This window comes from Opisthocomus hoazin, chromosome 6, assembly GCF_030867145.1.
Source record: "Opisthocomus hoazin isolate bOpiHoa1 chromosome 6, bOpiHoa1.hap1, whole genome shotgun sequence".
Lineage (NCBI taxonomy): Eukaryota > Metazoa > Chordata > Aves > Opisthocomiformes > Opisthocomidae > Opisthocomus > Opisthocomus hoazin.
The window spans coordinates 28,605,612-28,631,544 of NC_134419.1; the positions used below are offsets into that span (position 1 = coordinate 28,605,612).

At 57.8% G+C, this 25,933-nt stretch overlaps 2 protein-coding genes across 5 annotated transcripts; both read right to left on the reverse strand.

Moving 5' to 3' along the window:
* Positions 1–1,996: 1,996 nt before the first annotated feature.
* UAP1 (UDP-N-acetylglucosamine pyrophosphorylase 1) lies at positions 1,997–10,229 on the reverse strand. Of its 4 annotated transcripts, none has more exons than XM_075422364.1 (10): positions 9,852–10,229; positions 9,537–9,741; positions 8,318–8,493; positions 7,865–8,037; positions 5,979–6,172; positions 5,512–5,625; positions 5,102–5,290; positions 4,601–4,648; positions 2,793–2,859; positions 1,997–2,554 (listed from the first exon to the last, which is right to left on the reverse strand). In XM_075422364.1, exons 1-10 carry the CDS (start codon positions 10,192–10,194, stop codon positions 2,462–2,464), a joined length of 1,602 nt encoding a protein of 533 aa, XP_075278479.1. In that variant the 5' UTR covers positions 10,195–10,229; the 3' UTR covers positions 1,997–2,461. The 4 variants fall into 4 exon arrangements, with proteins under 4 accessions (XP_075278479.1, XP_075278480.1, XP_075278477.1 ...); XM_075422365.1 differs by having other exon boundaries at positions 4,634–4,648; positions 5,482–5,625; XM_075422362.1 differs by having other exon boundaries at positions 5,482–5,625.
* Positions 10,230–10,976: 747 nt separating this feature from the next.
* UHMK1 (U2AF homology motif kinase 1) lies at positions 10,977–25,561 on the reverse strand. The gene is made up of 8 exons (XM_075422367.1): positions 25,199–25,561; positions 23,423–23,715; positions 20,411–20,602; positions 19,524–19,618; positions 18,509–18,585; positions 15,236–15,334; positions 14,181–14,269; positions 10,977–13,707 (listed from the first exon to the last, which is right to left on the reverse strand). The coding sequence occupies exons 1-8, from the start codon at positions 25,482–25,484 to the stop codon at positions 13,561–13,563; spliced, it is 1,278 nt and encodes a 425-aa protein (XP_075278482.1). The 5' UTR covers positions 25,485–25,561; the 3' UTR covers positions 10,977–13,560.
* Positions 25,562–25,933: the final 372 nt, after the last annotated feature.

The window sequence follows — 25,933 nt, forward strand, 5'->3', positions numbered from 1 at the left end:
GCACATTTGGTTTCAATTAGGGAGCGGAGAGGGGGAGCCAGTCACCAATCCAGGCTGGCTTTTCGGCGGAGGTTATTTTCCTCGGCCCGAGGGAATGTGTGCAAAGCTATAATTTACAGCAAAACCCATTCATAGTGCTACAGAAAAAAAAAAAAAAATTAAAAAAATTTAAAAATCCCTGTGGCCAGTGAGGGAACTTAAAGCAATAGGCAGCGTTCCGCTTTCCGGTGCCCGCCCGAGGGCTGCGGGATGGCACGCGTGTCCGGAACCCTCCTCCTGCGCTGTGGGGTACCCCCAAAACGCCAGCGACAGAGGAACTCCACGAGGCCCCATCACCCCCCCGGAGGGTCCCGCACGGGCTGCCCCACTCCGGGTGCCTGGTGGGAAGGGTGCCAGGCTCTGGCACAGGCGGCCAGGACACGGGCCGGAGAGCCAGCCTGCCCCGGCACGTGGCATGGAAGAATCGCCCCGGCTCCCCGAGCTGCACGCGGAGCTTGTGGTTCCACATCATTTCCAGGCACTGGCTTGGCGCTAGGGCCACCAGCTACGCAATGCAGCAGAGAGAAAATAATAATAATACTAATAATTAATTTTTGCGCAACAGCTAAAAACACAATTAAAAAAATCTTTTTTTGAAGAAAAAGCCATTTTTTCAGACTAGTGTTTTGCCTGTATTTCACGCCAGCACCCACAGTCGCCGGGAGCACTCCCGCCCCGCAGGGCTCCGCACCCCACCCCGGCGTGCCGTCCCGCATCGGCTGGCCGGGGGATGCCCTCGCCCCAGCGCGGGATGTCCTACGTGCACGCCGGCACAAGCGCCGGCCGGCCCCGCTCACCTCACGCTACCTGGAACCGGCACTCAGATAACTCGGCGGCAGCCAGCGCCGCGTCGCTCCATCCCAGCGCAAAGGTGCCGGTGTGCGAACAGAGCCAGAAGGCCAAACACCTCCCCTCCCCCAGCCCAGCACCCACGCAGCCAGCCAGAGCGGCGATCCCCCGGGCTCACCCTGCAGCCCCTCGCTCCTGCTCAGCCTGGGAACACCAGCATCCTCCCCACGGCGGCTGCCTGCCCCGCACCGAGGAGCAGCTTCGGGGGTGCCCGCCTGCACCCCGGGAGTGGAGATGTCCCTTCTCCGCCGCGGCTGCTCCCGGGGCCTGCGGAGCCAGTGGGCAGGGGGAGGCGGTGGTGCAGACCACCTGCAGCACTCCGTGCCGGCTCCTCGCCTCCGCTCTGGCCCCCGTCCCGGGCCGTCTCCCCTGGGACCCGTGGCTGCCAGGCTGCCTTGGCCACACGCAGTCCAGCTGGCCCGTGGCGAGCCACCGGCAGCCACCGCACCAGCCGGGACCCCCCGCACGGCCCCGGCTTCCCAGGCGAGCTGCCTTGGGAGCGGAGCGCTCGGCTGAGCCCGGGATGCCCACCAGCCCCCTCGGCTCCCCAGATTCCCAGCCCTGCAAGGGAAAAATCCCTCCCCAGGCAGCGGCGGGGCAGTGGGTGGCTATGCCCTCCCCGACCCCAGGGGCTGCGGTGGGGCTCGGCAGGGGCCGAAGGGCTGCCCGAGCACCATCTCCCCTTCCAACAAGGCACGCAGGCAGCAGAGCCGCTCTGCCCGAGGGCATCGGGATGCCACGCTCCGGGGCAGGGGGCTCTGGCAGGAGCCATGCAGCCCTCCATGCAAAAGCAGCGGGCTCAGGGCGCTGCCGGCAGGCACCGTGCGGGGCTGGTTCCGCCCGGAGCGCTCCAGCTGTGCGGCACACCTGCCTGGTCCTACCCGCTCAAGGCTTGCTGCCGGTTGCAGAAATCGAGGAGGAAAGCGCAGCGCTCCGCTTCCTCCAGCAACGCCGCAGACGAGCGCCGCGGGCCCGAGGACCTGCCCGCGGCCGCCCCAGCAGCAGCCGCCGCGCAGAGCGGGGCACTTCGCGCGACGCAGTCAGACCTCCGCGCCGAGCAGAGCCTCTGCGGAAAGCCAGCGTCACTCAAACACCACCAGACGACAGACAGGAGGGACTCGAGAGTTTAATTGGGTGCTTCCAGTTGTGCCACGCACAAAGGATGACCAAAAGGGAGGACGTGGGCAATGACAAGGACCCTATTAAAAAAAATAGTCATGTAGATTTGAGAAAAATAAAAATTCAAGATTAACCCCAGCCCCGTACCATAAAAATCCTCTGCATGTACAATGACTATTAATCTATACATGTTTACAAATAAATGCCCACAGCCTGGAGTGCAAGGAGCAGCACCAGAGCTGTGCTTCATGGCAGGGGAATCCATAAAGTGTTTGGTTTTTAAATTAAAATATAAATAGAAGCGTACAAGATGCCAAGTGGGTCGCATCCTTCTGTGCGCAGGGCCAGAGCAAGCAGGATAAGCCCCTGCCAGTTACAGCTATAAACCTTCATGTGTCCGAATTCCCAGCCCAGCAGGCGGGACGGGCAGCCCGGCTCGCGCACCGCACCGCCGCTACATCCCATTCTTCACCAGCTCGTGGATCCCGTCCTCGTCGATGACCAGAGGCGCGCGAAACTCTCGGTCCTTCACGTACTTCTCCAGACCCTGAGGCAGGACGGAGCAGCTCGTTAGGAACGCACCACGCATCAGCTGCGACGTCTGAGCTGCTCACAGGTGGCTGCGGTCCCCTCCCGTGCCAGCGGCTCGAGGGACACCACCTCGAAAAGCTCCACGGCAAACTCAAGCCACCACTCAGTCCCCCGCCCCGGCCAGGGCTCAGACGCGTGCCCCACCGGCCTCCCCACCCGCCTGGGCTCCGGGGCTCTGCAGAGCTGCTACTCACTTCTCCTCCGTAGGAGACGAGGGGGGAAATTTCACACTGGATTGGCAGGTCGTTTGCATCCTTCAAGCTGCAGAGAACAAACACAGGGTGAGCAGGGTTCTCCACGCGGCGACGGGGACGCAGACGGGGCGCGGGGCCCTGGCAGATGCCAGCGCAGGGGCTCGGCGGCTGCTGGCCCATGCAGAGCCGCCTGGGGTTAGTCAAGCCTTGCGTGCCCCCCACGGAACTGCGAGCCGAGGTTTAGATACCAGCAGCGACTGCAAGGGAAGAGAGCTTCAGGTGCAGCTTCCAGGAGGATCCACGCGCCTTTCCACGGGTGCAACCACAGCAGCAGCCTGGGCCACGGTCCTGCTGTAAGTCACCCCTTCCTCCTCCTCCTCCTCCTGCATCCTTGGGGCGAGGAGACGTGCTCACAGCACCTGCCTGCTGGGCTGCTCACCACGCGCCTTTTTTTAAACACGCTCCTCGTTTAAAGCCCGACCCGAGGACACGGCACGCCTGCTTGCTCAGAGGCACTCCCCGCGGCGCTGCCCGCTGCCTCGGCCCCTCCGCTCGGCAGGCCAGCCCACGCTGGCGGGGACGAGGGCAGACGCACGCCGGCACTGCCCACCACAGCCCGGCCCCGAGAGCAGCACTGGCGGAGGGGTCCCTCACCCCGGTCCCGCTGCCACCAGCCTCCGCGGGACCCCCTGGTCCCTCCTTGGCTACACATGGCTGTGACCCCCAGCACCTCCACGAGAAGCTGCCATCGCCCAGGCGGAAGCTCGGCCCTGCTGCCACAGGGTCGCTCAGCCCCCTCCCGTCCCAGCTGCCAGGAGATAAAACAACTCTCCCATCATCCTAACCCAGCCCTCGTACTTCTGCTTGCCTTAGAGTCAGATCCGTTTCAAGATAACAATAAAAAATAAAAAAAATATATAATTGCCATTAACTGGCAATTAAAGATAAATGTAGGCTAAAGTGCAAGCTTTATCCAACACTAACTAGTGTGACAGCCTAGTTATGCACCCGAAAGCAGCTGCAGTTTTTAATTAAAAACCAAGAGCTGAGGTGTATCCACCAGCAAGCAGCAGAAGATTCAGCTTCTCCCAATGGGGGCAGAGCCCTGCTTACCCTCCCGGTCACTGACACTCACCAGTTCCAAGCGCCGGCTGCGCAGCCGTGCCCCGTGCCCACAGCAGAACCCCCCGCTACTGCAGTGGGTGCTTGGATGCTCCTGCCAGCTCTCCCGTTCGCGTCTGTAAACCTCCAAGCGCTGAGCCAGGGGCTTTCCCTGGTGTCACAGTCCAGATCCTCACAACTCCAGAGCTGAAGTCACACAAAGCACAGCTGGCCGCCTACGCCGAGATCTGCACATGCTACATCAAAGCCCCTTTGACGTTTCCTCAACGTTTCTCATCCCCTCTCAATCCGCCCGGACGCCTGGCCAACACCGGGAGACGGCAGCCGTCTCCAGCTCCGGGACCGGCCGGGATCAGCCCAGGCCGGCGTGACGAAGATGGGAGCGTCATCGCAGGGACGCGCCAGCGCGTTTCACAACAGCCTCCCGCCCGGCCGACCCTGCCGAAAAGCAGCCCCGGAGGGAGCAGGCGTCGCCCACCACCGTGAGAAGCAGCACCCGCGGGGCCCTGCAGCGAGACGTGCCCCGCACCCCGCGTCCCGCATGCGGCCCCCAGCCCCGTTAGTCATGCCAGGCGCCCACTCGCCGGCGCGCAGCCATCACGGCGACCATGGCCCGGCGCGCCGCCGGCAGCCCGTTAGTAGCTAAGCGCAGCCCCGCCACCACGCACGCTACACGGCATAGTTACTTGTCATTGACATCTGCCGGGGTGGCATCTGACCTTCCGTTTGTGACGCTACATGGGAATAAACAGGGGTTAGCAAGGGTGGGAGAGGGGGAAAAAAACCAGAATAAGTCCGAGGGTTGCTGTTCTCCAAGCAGGGTTGGCGGGAGGTCTCCCGGTTGGGGGATGCTGCGACCCCAGCCTGGGCGCTGCGTGGATCTGCGGGCTTCAGGGAGCCGCCGCCTCCCTGCACGGGCAACCTCGGCTGTGCAACGGGGACCGGCGGGATTTGGTTCATTGGCATCGAATCAAGCAGGAGAGCTCCTGCCGACCGAGCGAGCTTCCCTCCCCGCAGCCACCGCCCGGCTCTGCCCCACGGACCCCCCCGCAGCAGGGACCCACGGCTGGCAGGTCACTCCAGCGACGCTGGTTTCGGGAGTGGCGAAACGGAGCAGGGCTGGGGACTGCCCGGTGCTTTACACCCAGCCCAGACAGGACGGAGGAGCGCCGGGAGCAGCAACTCACCGAGGGATGGCGGGGATGCGCGTGCCGTTTTCATCCACAAAGTGACCCCCCGCATTGAGAACCCAGCAGTGGTGCAGGGACATCAGGGCGTGTCGGGCTGTGGTGGGGTTGTCCTTGCCGCTCTGGCTGTCCGCGTTCTTCAGGGGAGAAAACTCGTCCTCGCGCAGCACCTCGTACACCACGAACTTCCTAGGGGAGGACGGGGCGCAAGATGGTCAGGTCGGGGAAACGCAGCTGCTCCCCGTTGCTTTGGCTTCTCCCCTGCCAGGGTGGCTGAGCCGGGGCCATGGCCCCCCTGTAGCCCACCCCCACGGGCTGGTCCTCAGAGCTGCCCGAGGGAGAGCCAGCAGCGGGCTCCCCGCAGAGAGACAAGGGCATACTTGGAGAACTGGAAGATGTCAAAGACGAACTTTTCCATCTTGATGCCGTTGGGCTTCTCGGGTTGGATCAGCTGCCCCGTAGTGATGTCCACGTGTGGGATCTTCTTCTCGGCTACGTGGTGCTGCAGCTGCGGTTCGTAAGTGCTGCAACGGGCCAAGAAAGATCTGTCACTTGCCCAAGCAAGGCACGTCTCCAGCTCCCCAGCTGAGCCGCTGCTGTGACAGAGCCGCTCTGCCCCGAGCCCCAGCCACCCCGAGGCACAGCCGCTTGTCTCCACAGCGGCCAGCGATGGCTGGGGGAAACTCATCTCGAGAAAGGGATGGTGCAGCAAGGTGGGGGTCAGGCCACACGTGCAGGGGCCGAGGACCAGACCCCATGGGACTCATCCCAGCACGCCTGCAAAATGCTGGAGCTCAGCCAGCGAGGCACAGGTGGGCAGGCAGCCGGCTCCGCTGGGAACCAGCGCTCCTCCTCCGGCACCCCAGCAGGCCCTTACTTGACCACATCTTTGAGGAAGGCGGTGGTGAAGTAGTGATTGGCAATGTTGCCAGCGTTGAAGAGCAGCCGCCCATCTGGGCCCCGTTTCTGGGCCGTGGCCAGGGAGACCTCGCTGTACTCCACCACCTGGTAGACACCGTCCACTCGGCACACCACGCCGACCGGCTCTGTGGGGTTGGTCTTCTCCACCACCTGCCCAAGGAAAGCAATCGCAGGGAAAGACCTTTGGAGACCTTATTGTGGCCTTTCAGTACTTAAAGGGGGTTTGTAAGAAAGATGGGGACAGGCTCTTCAGCAGGGCCTGTTGCGACAGGAAAAGGGGTGAAGTTTCTAAACTAAAAGAGGGTAGATTCAGGATAGGTGTAAGGAAGAAATTTTTTACAATGCAGGTGGTGAAACACTGGCACAGGTTGCCCAGAGAGGTGGTTGATGCCCCATCCCTGAGAACATTCAAGGTCAGGTTGGACGGGGCTCTGAGCAGCCTGACCCAGTTGAAGACGTCCCTGCTCATGGCAGGGAGTTGGGCTAGGTGACCTCCAAAGGTCCCTTCCAACCCAAACCATTCTCTGATCTTGCGCCCCCCAAAGCCCCGCACTCCACATACACCCCTCGTAGGCAGCAGCCCCTGCAGAAGCATCTTCCCGCGCAGGATAGCGGGGACAGGGATGCTGGAGCCCTCCCCTCCCAGGCGCTTCTGGCGATGGCGACTGGGGGCAGGCGAGGTGGCAGGGCTGGGTGACAGGGCATCAGGCACACCCAGAGGGTGCGGGCAGGACCTGGCACCGAGCCCGCACGAGGCTGGCAGAGGACAAGGCGATTTGTAACAGCCGACCTGCACGGGAACAGCCAGCTCGCCACACACAGGCAGGAGGCTGTGGGCTCTGCAGAGCCATCCTCCCACACCTGACCTCCCTCCTCTTCCTCGCACCCCCCACACCTCCCTCTGGGCACAGGACTCCCCCTGCAAATCCCTACCCATCACCAAATCATAGGCTGGACAAAACCTCTAAGATCACCAGGTCCAACTACCAACCCAATCACCACCGTGCCTGCTAAACCATGTCCCAAAGTGCCATGTCTACACGTTTTTTAAACGCCCTCAGGGATGGTGACTCCACCACCTCCCTGGGCAGCCTGTTCCAATGTCTGACCAGTCTCTCAGTGAAGAAATTTTTCCTAATATGCAATCTAAACCTCCTCTGATGCAACTTGAGGCCATTGCCTCTCATCCCATCGTTAGTTGTTCGGGAGCAGGGAGTTGCGAGGCAGCGTGCAGGGACACAGGGCTCTCTCGTTTCTGCAAGCTAGGGTTTGTTTCCTCCTCCTCTCACCCCGGCCAGAAGGAGGAACTGCTTTCCCTTTCTCAGCTCAAGGGAAAGCTTCAAGGCCAGCCTGTTTGCCAGAGCCGAGCCCAACGCAAACACAACCAAACAGCCCCTTTGGCTGCTAATCCAGCCTTCAAGAAAAGCTTTGGGTGTGTGACATCCTACCAGCGACACACAGGGCTGGGCTCAGCGTCAGCAGCCAGCTGCACCCACCGTGTCCTGGTCTGGTGGCCAGGGCGTCACCGCCGGGGACAGGTGGCAGCCTGCGGCAGGGATCCTGGCTGCCCGTGCTCCCCGGACGACAGCTCCCACCGGGCTCCTCGGCAGCTCTTGGCCCCAGGGACTGGGGGACCTGTGAGCCCTGGGGCTGCTGGTGCCGTCCCCACGGGAGGATGCCAGACCCGAGGGGCAGGTGGGACTCTCGCAGCACGTGCTACTCCCTCCCGGCCGCGGCAAGGCAGTAAAGGAAGGGTGAGGAGTCAGAGAAGCCAGACAAGGAGCGGGACAGACCCCCACCCCGCTCCAGGGAAGCGGCTCCTGCCCGCCCCTGAAACCGTACCTTGGCCCCACAGTCTGCACCCTTCTCCAAGCAGAACCCGATGAACCTGGGGTCGGCCACCTTCACCAGGATGTTGTCCACGCAGTAGACGTGGACACTCTGCACGCCCCTCCGCTCCATGTCATCCACGATGCCGTGCACCCCCAGGGCCCGGTACAGGCCCCCGTTGCCGTCTGGGGAGGAGAGGACGACGCGCTGGGGCTGCGGCAACGCCTGGCTGTCCCGTCAGGCGCCCACGCTCATCCTCCTTCCCCGCAGAGACGGGGTGGAGGGTCACTGGCTCAGCCATACCCCACCCTGGTCCTCCCCGCCAAGACAGCTGCCTCCCAGCCCACGTCACCCGTGGACCACATCACACAGAGACTGCCCGACACGGGCTCCAGCTCCGAAAGCTCATCCCCAGCGCCGCATCTTGCCCCCGCGCACCCCTCCTGCCAGTTCCCGGCCACCGACCTGGCGCCATGGCAATCTTGCCCTTCTCCTCCAGCAGGATTTTCCCATCAAACCCCAGGGCGGGCAGCATGCCCTGCTGGAAGAAGATGACGTTTTCCTTCTTCAAGCCAAAATAGTGATGCTTCGAGAAGAACTCCTTGGTGGACTCCATAGTCCGGCCGCTCGTCATGATGTACCTGTCGCAGCGTGGAAGAGACTGGATGAGTGGGGAGGAGAGGCAGGGCCCCACATCCCCCTCATCCCAAACGTGGGCAACCGCTTCAGCCTGTAACGCCCAGGACAAGCTTCTCCCCGCACCAACGTTTAGAAGGATCTGACCCGCTGCAGTCCCACCCCTTTGGCAAGCCAAGTAAGGGCTTCACCCCTCCTTGCAGCGTGCATCTCCAAACCCCCCCCATGCCCTGTGCAGTGGAGGGAACACCCAGCCGCAGCAGCCAGCTCCTGCCGTGACCCCAGCCACCGCAGCCCCTTGCCTCCCACGCCCCAGCACGCAGTGGGCTGGCCACGGGCGAGACGAGACTCACGTTCCCAGGGGCTGCTGGGCTGAGCCTAACAATGTGGGACCTGCCAGTGCCACCCCCTGGGCCTGGACCCACTAACTCCAACAGGCTACACCCACAGCAACAGCACTGGTGTCAAGAGGGTCTCCACCAACCCACGGCCCTTGGGCTGTCAAGGGGGCCTGCAGCAACCCACGAGGCCCTTGGGCTGCTGACACCAACAGGGCCTGTGCCAGCCTGTGAGACCTTGACCCACCAACGCCAACCACTGGGACCCTGTGCCAACCCATGAGACCTTGACCCACCAACGCCAACCACCGGGACCTGTGCCAACCAGTGAGACCTTGACCCGCCAACCATCAGAGCCCATCCCAACCCGTGAGATCTTGACCCATCAACACCAACCACTGGGACCCACGCCAATCCACGAGACGTCGACCCGCCAACCATTGGGGCCCATGCCAACCCATAACACCTTGACCCGCCAACCATCGGGGCCCATGCCAACCCACGACACCCTGACCTGCCAACACCAACCACTGGGGCCTGTGCCAACCTGCAAGACCTCGACCCACCAACGGGGCTTCGACCCACCTAATGCCAAAGGGACAACCCCAACCCAGGGCCCTCAGCCCACCAATGCCAGCTGGACAGATGCCACCAGGGCCCCGCCACCGCCACCCCGAGCCTCTCCCCATGGCCCAGGGCAGGGGTCTCACCAGGGGACATGGCAGGGGGTGCCATGCTGCTCCTCCGCCAGCTGCTGCAGCCGCCGCAGGCGCTGGGCCTGCAGGTGGAAGAGGGTCTTGCGGGAGGGCAGCCCCACGTCGCACATGCCCTTGGGGTAGGGGACGCCGAGGCGGGTGCCCTGCCCGCCGGCCAGCAGCAGCGCGGCCACGCGGCTCCCGGCGATCTCCGCCAGCCCTGCGCCCGGGGACAGCACGCACGCGTGGAGCGGGCACGCGTGGGGCGGGCACGCGTGGGGCCCGCCGCGCCGGCACCGCACCGGGCCCAGCCAACCCCCCGGCACCTACCGCGGCTCTCCCAGCGCGGCAGCAGCCCGCGGTCGCGGGAGGCGCTGCCCAGCACGTCCCGCGGCACTGGCTCCATCCGCGCGTCCAGCTCCGCCGCCGCCGCCCCGCCGCTATCCCCGCGGGCGCGGCGGAAGAAGCGGTTGATCTCGGCCACGTCCATGTCGCGCAGCTCGGCCGCCAGCGCCCGCTGCGCCGCGCCGCCCAGCTCGGGCCAGAAGCGCAGGACGTGGCCCTGCCCGCCCGCCGCCAGCCGCTGCCCCAGCGCCGCCGCCACGGCCGCGTCCGCCTCCTCGGCCGCCGCCATCCCGCCCGCCACCGCCGCCGCCGCGCCCCCAGCCGCCATTTATAGTCGCCCAATGGGCGCCTGAGAGGAGGGGCGAGTAGCAGCCCTCCCCCTTCCCCCGCGGCGCCGCCAATCGGAGGGGCGGCGGAGGCGCGCGGGCGCCGGCGTCTGCCATGGCAACGCACCGCCACGTCAGCGGGCGGCCCGCCGGCGGGAGAGGCGGGGCGTTCCCGAAAGGCCCCGCCCCTTTCGGCCGCTCCTCCCACGCGTGGCGTGGGAGCTGCTCGCGCAATGGCCCCCCCCCCCCCCCCCGCGGGCCCCCCGCCCGTGGCTCGTCCCCGTGGGCTCCCCCCCGCGCCCTTCCACCCCCCAGAAGAGCGGGCTGGAGACGGCTTCGCACTGCAGGGCCGTTTATTGATCACCGAGCACAGGCGGCGCAGGGCTGGAGCCGACCCAACCCCATCCACCGCGCGGAGCGGGGGAAGGCAGGCCCGCCCCGGCCCAGCCCTCGGCCCGCATCCCCGGGCCCGCCTCAGACTGAAGCCCGAGTTACGGAACTCGCGCGCAGGCTTCAGCTGGATGGAGAATGGCTCTGGTGAGGGAGAGCGACCAAACGCGTCTGCGGTGAGGGGTTTGCAAAGGCCCCTGCACCCCGCAGCGTGCAGAGGGAAGCTGCACCCAGTGACGGGACAGAGATCAGCAGCTCCAGCTCTTGCCAGGAGGAAAATAATAATATTAATAATAACAACAATAATACTAAAAAGAAAGCAGCTTTGGGGTTTTTGCCCAGCTCGGTGCTCAAGCTCAACGAACATCCGGAGAGAAAAATCTGGTGGCAGAGGTTGGCATCTTCAAGATTTATTTAGCTCCCATACAAGCAGCTGAACTGAATGCCAGCCCGACCCCGGTGGAACAACTCTACTGTGCTGCAGGAACCGGCTGGGGCTCCTTCCCACAGATTCATCCTGGCACAGCTCTTCAGCTGCAAATCTAAACCACAATTCTGACCGAAAAAGAGATACGCCTGAAAGACGACAGAACAGCCCACAGTCCCAGGCGACTGCATCCGACAACTTAAATACGTTTAAGTTCTGCACTCGCAGCCGGGGATGTCCCTGTCCCGCAGCGGACAGACCTCACGGCCCGCACGAAGGGGAGCTCCCCGTGTCCCCACGCAGTCTGGCACCCAGCGCGGCAGGAGCTCTCGGCACCCATGCAGCCAGCCTACACCCCGGCATTCAACACCAGGGTGTTCCACCCTTGGCTCAGCGCACCAGGGACAGCGACAGCTCAGAGCCAAGGAGCTCAGCCAGTGCCTGCCAACACTTACAGCACTTTAAACGTTGCTCTTCACGTAGGAAAAACCCTCGCCCAGTTAATCATCCAGTTCCCAGACACTAAAAGGCGCTTCGCTGCAAGGACAGTTAAATTAAAAGCCGTGAGTCGCACACCCCGTCTACACAAAGCTGCTTTACAGCTACGTACACCAAAGCAGCAGCGTTCCCAGAAAAAGCCTGATCAGCAAATCACACCTTAAAACTCATTGTGGGATATATGTATTTTTTTTTTTCCTGGAAAACCTACACCACCTCAAAGGCAAGAGGAAAAATTGAAAGAAATTGGTCCTTGCGGGGGGAGCTCGGGAAGGGCGACAGCAGACGGGACTCCACGTCAGCACAGAGAGGAACTCGGGACTCGCGAAGCGCTACAGCCATTGGATCGCCTGCCCCACCGTGTGCGCGGGGCGAAAATCCGGAGGAACTTCTAAGTGCAGGATTCCAGCAAGTCCAGCAGCAGCAAGATGCGAAAAGTAAACCGCAAGGTAACTCAGGTATTATTCCAGGGAAGGTCAGAGACGGTTCAGGCAGCTGCCCGCAAGTATTCCAGCTGGAGAAGAGACTTCACAAGGGCTCTCCCGCTTGCTGAGACTGGTACCGGGGCCGCCAGCCAGAGCACGCAGGTTCCCCTCTAAGCAGGGCTGTCCCCCGCTGAACTTGGCCGCAGCAAAGCGCCCACGGCTGCAGGGAAAGGCTCCGCCGGGTGTGGGGGTCCGTCTGCACACCCTGCGAAATGGCCACCGCACACCCCACGCCAGCGGCTGCCCAAGCGAGCGCTGCGTGTGAAGGCCCGTGAGCAGAGAGCACACTCGGGGGAGCGGCGATGCCACTCACCCAGGCTGGGTTCTTCCCCCCCCAAAAGCACGTGGCTGTCACCGCTGACGCTGGGAAAGACCTTCCCCTGGCCAGTCAAGTCTGATGGCCCAGCGAGCCCTTTCCCTACAGGATCTCAGATTGCCTCAGGCCCTTTGTGTAACCTGTGAAGGACCAAAAGTGTCAGTGCTTCTAATCTACAAGTCCAATAGGGGTTAATGCAAAACCAGAACGCACAACACGGAAAAGCCAAGCGGGGGACCTACGACAGACAAATATTTGCTCTTTCTTGTAAGACTTGCAGGGCAGGAGGCCTGCTGAGACGCAAGGAATACTGCCTGTGTAGCACTCCTTTCCAACAGTATCACCTAATGACGCTTACGTGTTACAGATGATTTGGCATCAGAGCACCAGTGCCAGCACAGGGTACATGCTAGGAAGATGACTCCACGCAACAGGGTTTTCACACCACCTCTGGCTACCGAGCGCTCGCAGGTTGTGTCGGGACTGGGGCTGGCACTGCTCTGACGACACGTATCAGCCATCGGCGCCCACCCACCCCGGGCACGCAGCAAGGTCGGCTCACCGCAGGCAGCGTCCGCCCGCGCTGCCCAAGCCCCGCGTGCTGTCTGTGCCAGGCCAGGGGACGGCTCTCCCAGGGGTCACAGACAGCCATGCGGTAACGCCGCAGGCTCAGCAGATCCAATTTCACTGCCTCTCTCTGCTCTATGAGATGCGAAGACTCAAAAGTCTTCCTGGTCTAGTTTAGAGAGGATGGTGCTTCTGGTTCTTTATTTACAATAGATGTCAACAAAAGGCAGGGAAGCCTTCCACCTCCTCCTCCGCACTGGAGAAGAGCGCATGCATTATAGTAAAGCTTAACCAAGAAATCCTCTCTCTCCGGAGCAAAGTCGAGCGCTAAGGCAAATACTTCAAATGGTCTCATTTCAAACCACTTAAAAGCGCTTGCCAAGATCTGCTCGGCCTTGCAGGCTTGCACAGGCACCACTCCTGCCGCCCGAGCACCCGCCGGGGTGAAGCCACACACCCAGTGTAAAGGAGCAAGCACAACACACACACGAGCACACGCTGAAAGCCAGCCCGGCCTCCTCGGCACATCACGAAGCAGCAGTGAAGGTTTCAAAGCCCAGTTAAGTCCTTTGCGTCTCTCCTTCACAGATGACTCGAAAGCAGGGCTAGGAAGCTCTTTTGTACATTCAACTGTAAAACACGTGAGGAAGAGGAGCAAGACAACTCTCCTGATTGTTGCTACTGCCTACAGCAAGTTTTGGTACAGGTATCCTCTCTTATAGGCACTCAGTGGGTAAAATGTAGCCACAACAAACTTGCCATCAAAAATCTTTCCAGTCAGCATTTTTTGGGCAGCTTTGGAATCACCAGCATTTGCATATTCAACAAAGACCTGAAAGAGAGACAGGAGATGTAAGACTTCCAGTGCAGCTTGCCACCCACCCCCTCCCAGCCCTGTAACCAGGAAAAACAGCTCCCAGACAACGTTCTCCCCTCTACGCTCGGTTGAGCCCAGAGCAGTGGAGCTAAAATGGAAGGAGCTGCACCTCTGAACTGGAACTTCACCTCTTGCTCCTCATTTCTAAGGGCAGCATGTTTGATGAGGTGGGAGAACATACAACGATGCTCCACATCCTCAGTGCCTCCTCTCCCACCCACTGGCTTCTGCCCTTCCCTCCTGCATCCCGACTCCCCTGAGAAAGCTGTTTGGGGCCCTCCTAGGTCAGGCAACCTTACATAACCAGGAAGGAACCTGTGCTGTCCTTCAAGATAACCAGCTATTTTTAGCACTGTCATCAGCCAGGAGATTTCCAGGAGCTGAGCAGCAGCCCTACAGCACACAGCCTCTTCCCTCCATTCACTTACTTGGCCTTTACCAGGATTCTCCTTTGGAATAAGCAAGGAAACGACCGGTCCGTATTTCTGACACTCCTCCCTTATGTCTTCCAGGATATCTGAGAAAGGAAAGATTTGGTTGTCTTTCACCTTACAAACTAGAGTGAGTCAGGAAACAAATGCAGGCCAGACGAACACATCAAGAACATTCAGCCAACAGATAATTTTTACTTTAAATTGAGAGGAAAAGACTGAGAGGTGCCACTGGCAGAAGCTGGCACTGCTTAATGGCTGCGTAATGAGGTGGAGTGTCTGAACTGAGGCTCAGGAACACAGACCTGCAGGCAGAGAATCCCTGACAGCAGAGGTCGGAGCACATGGACAGAGCTTTTCCTTGCACACAAAGCCTGGTCTTCCAGTGGCTAAAACATTTGGGATTTGTGAGTGCCCTTTTTTTTTTTTGTTATGGTGCTTGGAGGAGGGGAACTAACATAGCTGCCACAAACCTTTCTTTGTGTGAGTAGAACCCAGCCTTTCAAACTCATATTCCCAGAGCTCTTGGGCTTTTGCCACTCATATGGATTTAAGAGCAAGCAGAAATGCAAATTCCACCACCATGCCTTGCCACCTACCACGCACAGTTTTTGCTACAGCTTAAGAACTCCAACGAGGTATTTTAGTTCCCTGCTGAGATCCTGAGTAAGTTTACTAGCAAACTTTTGAGGATCTCTGCTACTGGGCTTCAGAGTCCTGCGCATGTCCAGGAGAAGTTCAGAGCCACAAACACATTATGAGGTCTGTGGGCATTTAACCAAAGAAGAAAATCAAAATAAACTTTTTTTTTTCTTCTTCATCTGGGATCCTTCAAGAACTCACTACAATTTCTGCTTTCTGTCTCGATCTTTTAGTGTATTCTCTGTTGCTGCAGTTGACTTGCTTGGTACCAAATGTCAGCTGAGCAGCTCTTTGTTTGCTGTTATTGCACCCATTAATTGCTCTTCTGCTTGCTCTCACATCCCCAAAGCCAACAAAACAGAGCCTGTAAGACGACATCACTATATGGGAATCGCACGGCTTGCACCAACCTTCATATTCTTCTTCGCACTGCAGAGAAGCATCGCTTAGAACATTTAGCAGCCTCAGCACAGGCGTGGGGAGCATCACCAAATCTTCGATATGGGGAGCTGTTTGACACCCACAGAATCAGAGAAAAGAGAAGACATCAAAGTCCAAAGGAGCAAGAAAACAGGAAGCTGACTCAACATGCACAATCATACACAAGCACTTACTGCTCTCTGCAGTACAGTTTTGCTTCTCTCCACTATCACCTGCATTTACAGCTTGTATTCTCACTGTTTCCAGCCTATCTTCACCTGTGCACTGAGGGACTCTCCCAAGAGCTCAGTGCACTCTCCAGTTATACTGAGGCCAGCACCTGAAATTATTTTAAAATTACAAAGCTAGCAGAAATTAAGACTACTTAGCTCAGATCCAGAAATTGATGTGACCTCAAGCGCTGTGCTAGTTGAGCAAACTGCCCCGTATGTATGGAGACGCAAGAAGATGAAAGAACTACTCTGCAACCTGCCTCTCCTGTTCCTGCTACCAGAAAGCTAAAAATAGGCCGGCCAGCTTCTGTACCTCCAATTCCTAAGCTACACTAAGGCACAAGCCTTGTCTCTCTATAGGGTATCTTTCAGTTCTTCCCTAAATACCACGTAACCCCCCCCCTTCAAAACCCAACTGCAATGCCCTGTTTTGAAGACCACCATACAATCTTGCAACAGAAATGGGAAAGACTACTTAGCTACTTAAACAATGCAGGGCTATAGAATAAGACACGGCCACAAGAGGGTGGCCACAAGGTGGGTGAGCAATGACCCTGTGAATAACTTCCCAGGAGCAGAAATAAAGCCCCCTGTCATGGGGCGCTTGGCTTTAAAAACAGGCAGCTCCAGGACGGCCTGGGACAGCGTAGCACGGATGCTGTTGCGGAACGAGGAGACAGTCAAGGTGCCAAACTGCGCGAGTCATGTCTGAGAAGACACTTAGTCCTCTAGAAACTGAAAGCAGCAGGGACAGTGTCACTTCTCCAGGGACAAAAGCTTGATTTCATCTTCCTGAAAGGGACTGGCAGGCCAGTCATGAATTTAAGATCTGGGAGCCCAACCTGCAATACTTGGAGAGTGTTAAAGTTTTTGTTTTTGTTGGCAGCTACAGTAGCCAAACACAATAGCAGTACCTCACAGTTCTCCCACCGGACAGCAAGAGAGGGTAAAGGGAAGAAATGGCGCTAATTCTCCACTCTGAGCCTGCTGACTACGTCTGCAAAGACAGCAGGCCATTATTTCCTTGGGAATACCTTTCCAAGCCAAGCGCAGTGTACGAGGGAGCCAACATCTCTGCCAGGCACAGACAGAAGATGTCAACTTCGTAATGCAAGAGGAGCTGACAGACAAGCACACATGCTATAAATCTCCTGTCTTATGTGGAAGAGACCTTATGAAAAGCTTTTAGGCTGAAAGGGCTTATCAGTCTAGACGATGCCCAGACCGTGCTCAGGGACAGCCCTTCGAAGAAAGGTGCTGCATTCAGATAAGCAGGCGTGTTCCAGCTCCAAGCAAACCTCTGGGACCATTCTTCCACAGCACTGTTGGCAGCCAAGAGGCAACAAGAGATGAACCAGGGACTGAAAAGAACATTTAAGTGCCAATTCGGTCTTCTATGCTGCCCATTTTATTCAAGTAAGTCTGTCCTTCACTTCGCATGTCTTTCTGCAGGGAGGGAGACAAACCAACCCCTAGCACTCAGAGCCACCTGGTCCTCCTGTAACCAAGTGACAAACTTGCACTTCTTGCACTTCTTGCAACACCCTTCTGCCCTAGGAGGTACTTTCTGCCCAGCCTCTCTGCGCCTCCACAAAGTGCCAGGTCATACCAGCCACACTGATGACAGAGAGGGCTGCAGCCTGCGGGCAGCTCAAGAAAGAAGTTGACGAACTGGAAAGTTCAGAGTTGACTGTATATGACAAGGAAAGCCATTCTCAGCTGTCTACTCTAAACAGAACAACTGTATCCAAGCAAAAGGCAATGACAGATGATTTTTTTGACTTCCCAGGAAAGCAACAGTAAATGCTTCTTTGTGCAGACAAGCTTATACACAAGTTTGGCAAAGAAAAGAATCAGCAGCTAAGAAAAATTAAAGCTGTTGTATAAACTTGTAGCACTAACCACAGAAGGGCCTTCCTAGGTACAGTTAGAGGTCTGTGTATTTAAAACTAGACCAGAAAGCACTGCCAATATACTATTCCCTCTGCTCTGCAGCAGTACTGGCTGCAAGCTTCAGCTCCTTCCATGGAAGGCGGCTTTGATTACAGCAGTCCCAGATTCTGAGATGCAAGAGAACGAGTTTGCTACCTTTGCCTAATACACAGGAACACCAGCATCTCGATGCGACCTCAAGAGGCAATGCATAACCTCCACTGCAAGGTACACCAAGCTGCTTCAGAACAGCGGGACTGAGATTCAAGGGAAAACACTAGCCCAGCCAGAAGCTGGATGGCAGAAGCATTAATTTATGCTGCAGAAAAGCTGGATGCAAAGCTCTTCCCTGGTGTTCTTGAAAGCAAACAAGCTCTGAAGAATGCTACTGTGTTGCTTTTGGAATAGAAAACAGGGAGGGATAGGAGCCTGAACAGGGCGGTCTCGGACCATCTCTTGCTGAGAGCCTGCAACCCACCCGGGGGCGGTGCTGGGGAAACACCACCATTTCATCAAATTGGAAAGAAGGCGCCAGATCAAAGCGACAGTGACATCTGTCGATGACCTGCCCCCCCCAGTCACTGCAAAAACAGGCTCTAACCACAAGAACACAGTGGGATTGCTCGACCTGTGCAGAGGAGGCAGCAGCAGACGCTACCACCAGCCACTGCCCCGGTCGCTCGCACTCCTGGCTTCCCAACTGGGAAACTCTTGGCATAAGAAAAACCATCCACTCACCATAAATAGCACTGCACCCTTCAAACGCACCTTAATGGTCACAATATTAGGTCAGTACCCTGTTCTTTCTGTCCCCTCAGATGAATGGTGCTGCCGCCAATGCACTCTTTGTCAGTTTGAGGGGGGCAGAATTTGTCGGGAGCCCAGCGGGGGACAAGCGACAGCCTGCAGGGCAGCACTGGGAGCACAGCTGCCGCTCCAACCTGCCTGCTGCAGTACCGCAGACGGCTGCCGAGCACAGTAAACAGCAAGGCAGCAGCAGCGAGGGCAGAACCAGAAACACCACAGTCTAACTGCACTCTGTGCTGCCTCCAGTACACGCTGAGAAAGCCGCAAGCAGCGGCGACGTGCACAGCTTACCAAAGGGAATGCTGAAGAACGGGCTGCATAAAGCCTTCTCAGCGGAGGCTCGCTTGCCTTGGTCACAATGAAGCATGCTGGAAGAGAAGAGACACGCTTATGCTCTTGCAGGTGACATTCCTGCATCAAAATCAACTCAGGCTGGAAGCCAGTACAGAAGAATACCCTATCTTTGGGGTGCTTATTGTACAACGAGAAGACTGAGAAGCACATCTTCCAAATCACAGCTGAAGCAAACCAGAAGAATCCTCGAAATCATTTTGGGTACGTGGTAAATTGGCTTTTCTCCTTGATGTCTCTCAGCACCAAATGATGGAAGTTGCTTGCTTACAAGTTCACATGGAACACAGCATGCTCCAACTCCACCTCCCCAGGCCATTCAGCCCATGTCTCAGGCACCCATGTGGTCTCACGGAAGCGATCACATTTTGAGGACCTCCCACATCTTTCCACAAATGGGATTCAGAGCAGCTAACAGCCCAGGGCTTGCCCGAGAACATCCCCTACACGGCTTTACCAGTGGCTCCCAATGCTCTTTCTGCCAAGCCACGTCCTCGTTCACTCTGCAGCCTGAGAGTAGAGTCACAGTACAGCGAAAACAATCCCCTCGGCAGACCTTTCGGTCGAGAGCTGCACAAGTGCATTTGAACATTGACAACAGTGGTGAAGCAACACTGCCTGTCCCTCTCCCTTGTTTCTGACAACACTCCCCTAAAGCAGCAACGTCTCCAGTGTTCTCCAAATACCACCTCACAGGCAGCAAGTGCAAAGCACTGAAACAGCAAATGATGAACACTATGACTGCTATTCTCTGTGCTTACTCCAAACTGTGCCAAAATCAGTGGACCTGAAGCATCTCTGCTAACGCTTGCACTTGTTACCAGCACAGCGGCAGGGAGATTTTTTTTTAAAAGAAAAAAAAAAAAGCATTAGGTATGGGCTCTAAGTTACCAAGAGCAAGGCATGACACGTTACAGAGCACATCTTTAAGCAACAGTTAGTAAATATAAGATACCTTTTGATAAGGTCTCTGAGGTGATAAGCTGGAATGGCTGAATTAACCACCCCCTCACTGGCAAATATGCGATCAATGATGGCAGAACTGTTTGTCTGGAAAGAGAAAGAAACAGTGTTTAGTGAGGAAAAAAAAAGAGACCAGTGCAAAGGTTGCAATGTTCCATCATTTTCTGGATGCAGAGGGCTCTGGCACTGTCGCTCCAGTCTCCTCCTCAGTGCTCCAGCCTCACACGTTAAACCAGCAGGTCCACATCTGATGAAGTTTTTCCCATTTGCCTGTGCGAAAGCTGGAAATTTCCATGTGCAGAAAAAATTGCTGTTACGGTGGACGCTACGATGCTGGAAGGATACTCTGACTGGGAAGGGGAGCACAAAACAAAACTACTTCATACAGAACAGGGGACAGAGTCAGGCTCCATGCTCGCAAAATGAGCATTTATTCATTACTCTTGTTTTCTCCGATATAGACTTATGAAAAGATCCCTAAATTAGACCATACATTACATTAAAATGAACAAATGGCTCCTCTGCCTTCGTGCTGCTGAACTAGCCAGCAGCCATCCATTTCGTTCTTCCTTCTGTGCCACACTGCAGTCAGCACAATTCACCTCCCAAATCTTGGCAAGACATGGGCTCCAAACAGAGACTCCTGGAACCCTCAGCTTTCAGTAACCTGAACACAGGCAGCATTCAGACATGCCAGTCCCACAGGGCAGGTGGGTCCTTAAGGCTCTGGAAGTTTAATTCTCAAGGCAATCGGATTAGAGAGACATCCTGGAAACACTCTCTAGTTGCCAGGTGCTACCTCACAAATCCAGGTTACGAACAAGAAGCAGAAGGACTCGCTTGGTGCAAGCAAACACACCCACAGCAGCTCTCACCCACCTTCCATTCCTGAGATTGGACTGTATGTTTCAGTTTCATTCCTGAGAACATTTCCAGTAAAACAATTCCCAGACTCCACAGATCCACAGCAGAGGTACACTCCGTCTCACTCTGGAGCCCTGCCTGCGCCAGGCAGTTCTGCAGTTCTGCCTCTGGAGCCCGATACCCGTCTGTTTGAATATATTTCACATCCTACGGAAAATCAAACAAACACAAAATGTTAATCTTCCAGATTCAAGTTCTCCACTCTATCTTTAAATCACTTGGCAGAAGCCCTTCCAAATGGCTCACCAAAATGCTATTGCTAAATTGATAGAAAGCATTGCAGAGCCAGGCGTGCTACGCAGGCAGTTCAACTCCCTCTACTGCTGTGTTGATGGGGAAAGACCCCAGACTGTCTAGAAGAGAAAACACCTCCCAGCAAAGCAGCAGGCATCCCACTAACATCTGATCCCTCTGAAAGACAGCACTGCTGGGAGGAAGAGGCTGGATGTCACTGCAGACTGGGCCATTAACATCTCCCAGGTAACCTGCACAGAAGACACTAGAAGTTTCAGGACAAGCATCGAACACCCCCAACGCGCTCCCACGTCGGCTGCATGAGAGCACAAACAACCTGGCCTGAGCAGTGAGGAGCAGTAACAGCTGCCATTATTCAAGCACGGATGTTATCTGGAACAAAATGTTACAAAAGTGAAGCAGGCACCTAACCCTCAGACAAGGAAATTATCAAAGGCGCTTCCCACGCACCTCTTCCTTCTCCCTCTCGCAGCCAGAAGTGCTGCAGCAATCAATACCTGCCCAGCTGCCACGGCTGGCAGAGTAAAACAAAATGCCCACATGCAGCCTGCTCCAGAGAAAACAGGAAATTATAGAATCACACAAGTGCCGGCCAGAGGAGCCGCTCTGAAGGTCTCCAGTCCAGCCTCCTGCTCACATCAGTCAGCTGTGGCTTTGTCTAGCCAAGTCCTGTAAGCGCCCGAACACAAACTGCATGCTGCGTCTTGTTGACACGGGAGGGCTTGTTTTAGACACACTGATACGACCCAAGGAATGACAGAAGAATATGCAAGCCTACGTCCTGGGTAAGGCACAGGACTGGGAATCCTTACCAGCGGAATATATTCAAACCAAATTTATCTGGTTCTCTGATTGAAAATAAAGTTTACAACAGCCATTTTCAGGCAACAGAGCTCAAAAGAGTTTTATGAACTTAAAAAGAACTGATACACAAATTGCTCACCAGCGTCCCTTCCCCTGTCAGCAAAGAGCTGAACCTCTAGCATGGCAAAAGCAGCAGTTTGGCAGCTCCACCAAACCACTTTTAGAGATAGAGAAAACACCATGGTCAATGCCACCAGCAAAAAGAGTGAGATGGAATTTCACTCCTACCACCTAAAGCATTTTGAGAGATGCAAGTGGCCGAGACCTTGCTCTGTGTACAGCCATTCTCTGTTAAACAGTAACGGCAGGAAAAGTTATGCAAGGATAAGCTCGGCAGAGCTGCCGCAAATAAAAGTAGTATAATCTCGACTCGGATAAGGAAATCACGCACATATGCTGCTGCCTGAGGCAGGGGTGGTGAGGGGAAGCTGATGCCTGGTGCACATTCAAAGCAGGGTCAGAAGGTTCTCTATAGCCAGTGTATTCCTGAGAAGAGGCAAAGGAAACTCTGCCCAAAGGAAGCAGCCTGGAAGGAACCATGGAAGCAAACGAAACACCTGATCAACGATTATGGGGCAACTCACAGAGCATGCAGCAAAACACAGACCCGAAGAAAAAAAATATCTGCATTACACCAGGCTCCAGGAGAATGTTTTCTTGCTGATAAGACAGCAACAGATTACCAGCACAAACCAGCGTTCAGCCAAGAACGTGGGAGAACTGAAGAACAACATGGAGGAGTTAAGCAGTACAAGCATTAAAACCAGCTCCCGTACCAAACATTTCAGAGACAGGGCACCCACACAATCTTCTAATATTCACAGATCAATGGGCTGCACCTTCAATGCCAGGTAAGCCAGTAAAAAAGGCAGGTGAATTTAAAACCTCTCAACGAGCAGAGTGCATGGAGTAGGGACAAGCCAGGGCAACATCTGCACAGGAAAACCACAGCTTGTTTACTAGACTTACCGCCCATCACCCAGTGATTAACAGCGAACTTGCTAAGAGGCTACATGATGAACAAACTTTACTGATACCCCTCGCAGGCGGTTACTCAGAGCGGGGGTGGTGGTGAAAAGAAGCTCTATCAGGCCAACAGCAGAACCTCCTGAGGCTCTCTGCTGTCATCAGAGGCCACGGAACATAATAAAAAGGGCAAGGACAAAATAACAAAACCCAGTATCACCGAAACAAAAAAATGACAGCATGAAGAGAGTGAAAGCCCGAACGGGAAAAGCAGAGCAGAACAGGCAGAGATCCGTCCGTGTCAGTAAAGAATGGGCATTGCCTACACACAACCAGAGGACGGGCTTCCATCAACACAATGACACGGGAAAGAAACATCCAGACTTACCAAGAAAGTGAAAAGCTGCTGAAGATAAGATGAAAGTAAAGACGAGCACAAGGACGCTGCCAGAGATAATGCAACTGACTGGGGAGGCTGATGGTAAAGCCTGGATTACTACTACATACGATAAGGGATGATAAAAGGAAATTCTACAGAACTGGGTGCTCCCACTCGTCTGACCACATAAAAAACTAGCAAGTTTCCCAGGAAGCTGAGACATCACTTTTTTTCAGCACACCATGAACTTTGGAATTCGTGGTCATGCGTAGCACAAAGGCTAAGACACCACCAGAAACCAGAGCCGCGCAAGGAGAAGGGGAACAAGAGTTTCCGTTTCTGGGGCCAAGCAACATTTTAGCCCGTTCCAGGAAACCCTCAGCACCAGCTCAGCTACCACGCTGATCAGGTCACGTCGACTCCTACAGTCACAAGCTGAAGGCATCACAGACCCACACAACCCGACACAGAGCCAACCGCTTCGAGAGCGGCGCATTCCAAACCTGATTCCCCTCTTTGAAGCTAAGTCCAAAGTCAATGAGCTTAAAGCACTCCTCCTCCGCGCTCCACAGGATGTTGCGTGGCTTGAGGTCTGCGTGCACGTAGCCTTTGTGGTGCAGGAAAGCCAGGGCTTCGAGAACGTCTCGGGCGCAGTGCTGGATCATCCACATGGAGCAGCCCTGGTTGCTGGAGTGCAGCAGCAGCTCGGACACGCTGACGTCCAGCAGCTCCAGCAGCAGACAGCGAGACGGACCATTCGCAGAGTAGTGGTTGGTGAACACGCCATACAGCGTCACTACGGTGAGACACATCGACAGGCGTCGGTAACGAGCAATTACATGGACATCACGTCCCGCTGCTCCCCGCTACTGCCCAGGCGGCCACAAAAGCTGTGGGAGGCAGCTCCTCTGTTTTACAAAGCGTGATGTTCAGAGAGATGGAGAACCTAAGCTGAGAGGAAAGCAGCGAGGCAAAACCAGCCACATCACCCCTTTGGGCTACAAGGATGGTGAGGGGCCTGGAGCACCTCTCCTATGAGGAGAAGCTGAGGGAGCTGGGCTTGTTCAGCCTGAAGAAGAGAAGGCTGAGAGGGGACCTTACAAATGCCTATAAATATCTGCAGGGTGGGTGTCAGGAGGATGGGGCCAGACTCTTTTCAGTGGTGCCCAGTGACAGAACAAGGGGCAATGGGCACAAACTGAAGCACAGGAAGTTCCGTCTGAACGTGAGGAAGAACTTCTTCCCTCTGAGGGTGACGGAGCCCTGGCACAGGCTACCCAGGGAGGTTGTGGAGTCTCCTTCTCTGGAGATATTCAAGACCCGCCTGGACAAGGTCCTGTGCAGCCTGCTCTGGGTGACCCTGCTTCGGCAGGGGGTTGGACTGGGTGACCCACAGAGGTCCCCTCCAACCCCCGCCGTTCTGTGACCCTGTGACAGGCTGGTCTCACAACACCCTGCCAGGCTCTACTGCAGGGACAGGGCTGTCCCGCTCAGCCTCTGGGACAAGGATAAGCACCAGGACAACTGGTGTGCAGAATGGCGGCAGCACTGCTCTCCTCAGGACGCCTGCCAGTCTAGGTGTCTCACAGCACTAAAAAGCGTTTCACACAGATGGAAGGAACATCGTGCTGGGAAAAGCTGGCAGCTCCCAGCAGCCACCTCCGGCGCGCAGGCCCGCTCCCCCCCCAAGCCCACTCCCACCCACGCCGGCAGCCCAGAGTCGAGCAGACACAGCCCCACCGCTGCCAGACCTCCCCAGCCTGCCCTAAGGGCGCCCGAGCCCACCCCGTGCCCCCCCGGGGAGGTGACCTGCGGGCCCCCCGCCCAGGGAAGGGGTCGGTACCCAGGAGCCTACCCCGAGGGGGTACCAGGGAGCACCAGGCAGGGGACCCCCAGACCCACCCGCCCAGAGGTGCCGGTCCACGGGGTGCACTGGGGCGGGGGTCCCCAGCCCCGCCTGCGGGGTCAGTGGGGGGGGGTGGGGTGGGCAGGGACCCCACATTCCCAAAGGGGCTGGGGGAGACACCTGTTAGCCCTGGGGGAGACTGTCTTTGGGGGGTCCTGTGGAGGCCCCCTGAGAAGTGGGGGGCTGGGGACGGGGGGGTCCCGGGGGATGCCCAGGCTGGAGGATGGCGGGGAGGGGGTACACGGGGAGGTGCCCAGGCTGGAGGGGGGCCGGGGGCGGGGGTGAGGGGTGCCCATGCTGGAGGGTGGCCGGGGGGGTGTCGGGGGGGGTGCCCAGGCTAAAGGGGGGGGGGGGGGTTGCGGAGTGCCGTTACCGATGTTGCGGTGCCCGCGGAGCTGCTCGAGCGCGGCGCGCTCCTTGCGGAAGCCGTACTCGGCGCAGTCGGCGGCGGGCGGGCGGGCGCCGGGGCGGCGCGGGGGGCCGGGCCGCGGCGGGGGCGGCACGAACTCCTTGACGGCGCCGGGGGGGGCCCGCGGGTCCCCGCAGCAGCGCACCCGGTAAACGGAGGCCGAGGAGCCGCTGCCCAGCGGCGCCTGCACCTCCCACAGCCGGCCCAGCGCCTCCAGCAGCGGCGCCGCGCCCCACACGCACCCCGACATGGCGCCGGCCCCGCCTCACATCGCCCCCCCGCCGCTCCCGCCGCCCCGCCGCTGCACCGCAGCCCGCCCTGGCCGCCGCCGCGCTCCGCCCGCCATGACACCGGAAGCGGCGCGGGGCGGGGGCGGTGCCGCGGGGCGGAGCCGGCGGCGGGGCGGGCCGCGCGCGGGGCCGCCGTCTCCCCAGCCCAGAAGTGGGCGGGGCCTCGTCCCCTCAGCGCGGGCGGCGGGCGGCGGCGTTCCCTTAGCAGCAGCGGGGTCTGGTCCCTTCTTCCCGGGCTTCCACCGGGGGTCCCGTCCCCTCAGTGCGAGCATCGACCGGGGCCCGTCCCCTCAGCACCCCAGGGGGTCCCATCTCCTCCGGCCAGGGGTCCTGTCCCCTCTGCCCGGGCTCCCACCGGGGGTCTCGTCCCCTCCGCCTGGGCAGCGACCGTCCCTCAGCTGCTGCACTG

Bases quoted from the DNA above. Each gene is read 5' to 3' on its own strand.
- UAP1 (XM_075422362.1), bottom strand. From the start codon at position 10,194: ATGGCGGCTGGGGGCGCGGCGGCGGCGGTGGCGGGCGGGATGGCGGCG. The intron at 9,742-9,851 runs GTAGGTGCCGGG...CCCCGGGCGCAG, and splicing joins GCCGCGCTGGGAGAGCCGCG to GGCTGGCGGAGATCGCCGGG. The intron at 2,555-2,792 runs GTGAGTAGCAGC...GTCCTGCCTCAG, and splicing joins TCGTCTCCTACGGAGGAGAA to GGTCTGGAGAAGTACGTGAA.
- UHMK1 (XM_075422367.1), bottom strand. From the start codon at position 25,484: ATGTCGGGGTGCGTGTGGGGCGCGGCGCCGCTGCTGGAGGCGCTGGGC. The intron at 15,335-18,508 runs GTAAGCTGTGCA...GGTGTCAAACAG, and splicing joins GTTCTTCAGCATTCCCTTTG to CTCCCCATATCGAAGATTTG. The intron at 14,270-15,235 runs GTTGGTGCAAGC...TTCCTTTCTCAG, and splicing joins GTGCGAAGAAGAATATGAAG to ATATCCTGGAAGACATAAGG.